Raw genomic sequence first — 5,772 nt, forward strand, 5'->3', positions numbered from 1 at the left:
AATGCAGTACTATCTGTTTCTCCCAATCTAAGATACAGGAGCTGCAAAGGGACAGACATGATTATCTTGTGTTCATAAAACATTTTTTGTCCCATCTTTTCTTCCCTTGAAGATCTTTCAGGTTTCCCCTCAGTTTTTGCCCTGACATCCCAGGAGGGCAAGCATATCATCCTTTTTTAAACAGAGAAGTAGTAACTGGGTAAAGAAACCTCTGTTTTGAGAGGACAAAAGAAATTGGTCTGAGTTGTTCTAGAACCTGCTTCTGTCCTCTTCTGGGGGCAAAATCAGTGTAAGAAGTTCTCTAAAGCAGTTTGGGTCATCTCACATAAGAGTTCTGTTGGAGGGGAAGCTAGGTCGCGCAGTGGATAGAGCACCAGCCCTGAAGTCAGGAGGACCTGAGTTCAAATCTGATCTCAGATGCTTAACACTTCCTAGCTGCGTGACCCTGGGCAAGTCACTTAACCCTAATTGCCTCAGGGGAAAAAAGAATTCTGTTGGAAATTCTCGTCTCTGGCTACACTAGCAGATGCACAGCACCAAAGGTAGGCCAGAGTAATGAAATGGTGCTGGTCTAGAAGGCAGATGAGAGTGATGGTCTTGGCTCTGGTATTTACTACAGGTGTGACTTTGGTCACTTGCTGACTCTGAATCTCAAGGGCTCATGGATATAATGGAATAATACTGTCTGTGCTATCTACCTGCCAGAGATGGTGTGAAAATCCATTGACATAAGACTTGTAAGGTGATTAGTAAATTTTAAAATTCTATAAAAAGTTGTTATTACTTAATATAAAGATAGAAGGATATTGGGGAGGGGGAGAGTCAGGAACAAGGAGGCTAAAATGGTCCTGGTTAACTTTCTATGCTTGAGGGGACAAAATGATTTATAGAGTGTCAAAACTAGAAGGGATTTCACAGGCAGTGTAATTCAATCTTTCATTTAATAACAGGTTATCTCTGTACATAATAATTTTGACAAGTAGTTATTCAATTCTCCAAATACCTACAATGTGCAAAATACTGTTCTATGGTCAGAAAAATAAGTGAAAATCAAGGAATCTGAAGGAAGAATAAGAAAAAGGCACAGATGTTTCCATTCCCTTGTGATATGATAATCATATAGACATGCAGGTGTGAGAAGATACAGAAAGAAGGAATATCTTCCAGTCATTTTGAATGTGTGGGATACAAGGTGGGAACCATCTATTTGAAGGACAAAAGGATCATGACTTGGAGGCTGTGATAGGATTGAAATCAAAAGGATGAATCTTAGGTAGAAGGAAAATGCAGCTGGGGGTAGGTTGAATTGAGATGAAAAAAGAGTCTATCCCAGGTGCAATTGTGCTCCATTGTCTGAAATAACACGGGACCCAGGTCTCCATACACTATGAGAATGTGGTAAAGGTGTGGGTATTTAGCCTATAGACAGGGGGCTCTAGGAGCTTAAGGCCAGGGTCAAGACTTCTAGAACAAAGGGAGTCAAGACTTCTAGAACAAAGGGACCCTCATGGGAATTGGTAGCAACCTGAGCCCAGATAAGTGAGGACCTCGAGGACTGCCACAGGGACTGATCATGTCTCTGGAACGCCAACCCCACCATTCTGGCCTAGTTGTTGTTCTACGGGGAATATTTTTCTAGGCTACCATTGGCCATATATTCACAGGAATTCTCTTGATCCTGTTGAAGAAAAGACAGTGGCTAATGAGACTCCTATAGAGCTGAGAATCTGGGGATACATGAACACTTGGGATTTGTTGACTCTGTGCCTGCTTGTATGTCTAGAATAGGGCAAAGGAGTCTCTAATTCAGAGAAGTGATGAAGAGAAAATACTAGGGTAAGTGAATGTTTCCCATTGTGGAACCCTATCTATGTGTGGAACCCTATCAGTCTGAGAGGATCTGGGTTTGAATGTGATATTGCTTTGGGGAAATAAGGATAAGAGACCTGGGTCTGATTTCACAAGTTTCTTTTCTTATTCAAAGGGAAAAGCGTTCCTTTCTCCTCTCCCCATATCCACCACTGAGGCTCACAAGAACCACTGGATTGGGTTCTCTATAGTGGGTAGCTCTTTCCCAGGGAATGCCTTCTCCCCTATGAGCTTCATGCCAGAGCTGGTCAATTCTACCTCCCATCCTGCCCACACTGCTTTTCCCATCTAAATCCTCTTTTGCATTGTTATAAATAGCAGCCTTGAATCTCACCTTCTTTCACCTATTGCAATAGCTTCCTGACTAATTCCTCTACTCACTCCCCCTTTCTCTCCCCACCTTAACAAAAACAACATGGGGACTTCCTGTTCTCTTCAAAATAAATTACAAACTTCTGGGGAAGATCTGACATGAAAGACTCTCATCAGCCCAGCCTATCTACAACACCTTACATACTCTACCCCTTAATGTTTTAAATATTTTCCACTCATACTAGGTTCTAATTATTCCATGGTTTTTTCTTGATCTTCCCAAAGAGAGTTTCCTGTGTCTAGAATATATTTCTCTTGTCTGCCTATTGAAGCCTTCTCTTCCTCCAAGCCCCAACTCACAGGTCACTTCTTCCATACAGACATCTCAGTTCTATTGACCTTCCCCCCATCCTCAGCCCCACATAGATCCTAACCAGAAAGTGATCTTTCTCTGATATCTTCAATCACTTTACCTACATGATGCCTTGTTCCCACACATTTCCACCTTATATTCAGTACTTCTATCTCTGCTCCCATTCCCACCCTCCTAGATTACAAGCTCCTTGAGGGGAAAGACTGTGGATGAGTCTTTTCATCTTTTATTGTTCACTAAAACTGTCTAAGAGTACATGATTAGTATTTCAATATTGAGCCAAAAATGGAATGAAGGACAAAGTGTGAGCAAAGATGGATGCAGAAAGAGTAAAGCTGGAGTTTATTCATTTGAAGAGGCCAAGGCAGAGTGCAGGCCTTAAAATAGAATCTGAGACTCAGTCTTCCATAGGAGTCTCACCTCCTAGCCACGTCTTCTAATTCTGTTCCAGATTCTTCTAACCAGTCCTCCCAGCCCAATTCTCTTGATCTTTTCAGGCTGCAGAGGAAAGAAAACAGGGCTCCTTAATTCAGGACTTATGGGAGTCAGGGAAGAGAGAATAACCCCTCCCCCCAAATAATGCCTTAAAATGTGGTAATTTAGAGGTTCATAGGACTTGGAGAGACCTCAGCAGTCACCTCATGTAATTTCCCCACTAGCAAAAGGAACACACATAGACAGATCATGACCCAGATGGCAGGTGACAGGCACAGGACTTAAGCCCCAATTTTCAGCCTTGCAATCTTAATCCTGGGAACAGGTTGTATTGACCATGCAGCTGGTCAGAGATCTCTCAGGTTCCCTAGCTAGTTTTAGATAAGGTGGATGGGGGAGAGAAATTCTCCACTCATATCTATATCTCCTCCTAGAACCTGGAAGGAGAAAAGGAGACTGGCTATGCTAGGCTAAGGGAATGATCAAAGCTGGTCCCATCCAGATTTCTCCCAGTGAAAAATCCCTAGTGGAGCCTGGTGGTTTACCCTCATCCCCTTATCCACCAAGGCAGATCCATCACTTACCCCATCACAAGAAATATTAACAGAGGACTGGGCAGAATTCAGAGCAATGGTTCCAATGCATTCTTTCACCAGCTGTGAAGAGGTTACAGAGACTGTTCAGGACTGGGAGTCTATAACCTTTGCCCCTGACATGCCAGGGCTGACAGCAAGCTCAAGCTTTGTCCTAACCCAGCCAACTAGGAGGATTTTTCTGCAACTCCTCTTGGGAAATTCACTTTTCTCAGGACAGTAGGAAAGCAGAGCTCAGCATCCTCCTCTCCCCAAGGTGACAATCTCCCCAGAAAGGGTCTCATTGCCTCAGGCTCCCTCCCTGACCCTATATATTCTCACCCCATTTTCCTGGAAGTCACATTCATCTGGATTGCGATTTTCAGCATTGAGGCACACGGTCTCAGCAATGGTAAAGCTCAGAGGTTGAGGAGCAGCAGGATCATTGCTCTGGGGAAGAAAGCAGGACAGTCTTTTGGACCCAGGTTCCAGCTGAGCCCCTGGAGAGCCTGGAGCAAGCTATTTAGTGCTGGACTTTAAACACCATCCACTCTGACCCTCTCAATTTCTAGAGGAAATCCCCCAAGGTCACAATGTCAGCAGCTTCAAAACTGGAGGCTTGCAGAACCAGGGTCTCCTGAATGGCTTCTGGTGCTTCCATCCCCACCAGTGCTCAGTTTCCACAATCCCCCTCCTCAGTGGCCATCTCAGTCTCTTTGGGAGACAACTCTCAAAAAGGAAAAAAATCAATACAAATTTAATCATTCTCAGGGTCATGTGAAAATTGTAATAATGACAAGAATCCTGGATTTGGAGCCTGAACACCTGGATTTTATTTGTATTCTATGTGCTTAGTATTGGTGCTGGCACATAGCATGACATTCATTCAATTAATAAATACTTATAAAGTACCTGCTATGTCCCAAGTACTATATTAATAAGGACCCAAAGAGAAATAAAGAGAAATCAAAGCCAAGGGAGAGTTCATAAGGAAACTCTGGGATATAAGCATGGTTCATCATCCCTGTTTCACAGATGAGAAAACTGAATCTCTGAAAGACTAGAGTTCATGGCTCAGAGTCAGAAAAAAAAGTGTAAAAAAAGTGTCATTACTGGAAGAAGAGATCTGACTCCAAAAATAATAATCACAGATCTTTATATAGTGTTATTATCTGCTAGGTACTATGTTAATTGCTTTACAATTATTACCTCATTTGTTGCTCACAGTAACTCATGGAGTTACATATTATTATTATTATTCCCACAAGAGATTTGGGGCATCTCAGGCAAACAGAGGGTAAAGGACTTCCCCAGTGACACAGCTAGTAAGAATCTGAGAGTAGATATGAACTCAGGACTCCCTGACTTTCAGGGTCAGTGCTCTTCCCCATTTGCTACCTGGCTGCCCCTCTCTTTCCATTATGTCACAATGGCTTCCAGTGAGGAGACCAAAATTCCCAAGAGTGAAAAGTTCATATCAGGGAATCCGAAAAGGTGGAACCCTCCCCCACCATCCCAGTGCTACTCACTTCCCTAGGTGCCAGATTCAGGATGGAGAGTCGGAAGAGGTTTTCAGATCCTGAATTACTGTTGTATTCCCTGATGAATCTATTCACCAACTCCTCATATCTTCCATCCTGGGCAGACACAAGTAGAGTCAGGCTGAGCAGCCCCAGCACCAACAGGGGTAGCTGCATGTTTGAGATCTTCTGCATCTTCTTGACCCTCAATGCTGTGGGCAGACAGAAGATATCATTTATATACTGGTTTCTACCCAGCCTTACACAAGGGCAATGAATACCTTCATCCACTGGGTACCAACGGTTCCCTGAGGTCTATGGTTTCCTCCATTCTTTTGTCACGGGTTTCTTCATCCCTAGTGTTGAAGGATCCTTCCTTTAGTTTCAATGGAGCCTTGAAGTTAACCAAAAGGAAGTGTTGGGTGAAGAAAGAAAGTACAGGAAAATTGTAGAGAGGGAGGAGAACTGAAAGATTAGGCAAATGAAAAGATATAAAGAAATAAATTTCTCCATTTATTTCTATCTTACAAACTTCTGGAGGGACTGTGGATGGGTGGGTGGTCCAAAGCCTTTCCAGTTACTCAAAGAACTTTGTAATTCAGAAAGGATTGCTTAAATTATCCTCTGTAGCCTCCTCTGTTCTTCCCCAAATTGCTCAGCTTCAATTCTCCAAAAGAAGAGGGTCCAAAGT

General features: G+C 43.1%; 1 protein-coding gene across 1 annotated transcript; it reads right to left on the reverse strand.

The window, feature by feature from the left end:
* Window positions 1-2,873: 2,873 nt before the first annotated feature.
* Window positions 2,874-5,301, reverse strand: LOC141551428 (cathelicidin antimicrobial peptide-like). The gene is made up of 4 exons (XM_074283063.1): window positions 5,091-5,301; window positions 3,904-4,011; window positions 3,574-3,645; window positions 2,874-3,052 (listed from the first exon to the last, which is right to left on the reverse strand). The coding sequence occupies exons 1-4, from the start codon at window positions 5,274-5,276 to the stop codon at window positions 2,978-2,980; spliced, it is 441 nt and encodes a 146-aa protein (XP_074139164.1). The 5' UTR covers window positions 5,277-5,301; the 3' UTR covers window positions 2,874-2,977.
* Between the last annotated feature and the right edge of the window lie 471 nt (window positions 5,302-5,772).

This window comes from Sminthopsis crassicaudata, chromosome 1 (genome assembly GCF_048593235.1).
Source record: "Sminthopsis crassicaudata isolate SCR6 chromosome 1, ASM4859323v1, whole genome shotgun sequence".
NCBI lineage: Eukaryota > Metazoa > Chordata > Mammalia > Dasyuromorphia > Dasyuridae > Sminthopsis > Sminthopsis crassicaudata.

Bases quoted from the DNA above. Each gene is read 5' to 3' on its own strand.
- LOC141551428 (XM_074283063.1), bottom strand. From the start codon at position 5,276: ATGCAGAAGATCTCAAACATGCAGCTACCCCTGTTGGTGCTGGGGCTG. The intron at 4,012-5,090 runs GTGAGTAGCACT...TTTCTTCCCCAG, and splicing joins TGAATCTGGCACCTAGGGAA to AGCAATGATCCTGCTGCTCC. The intron at 3,646-3,903 runs GTGAGAATATAT...ACCTCTTCACAG, and splicing joins GTGACTTCCAGGAAAATGGG to CTGGTGAAAGAATGCATTGG.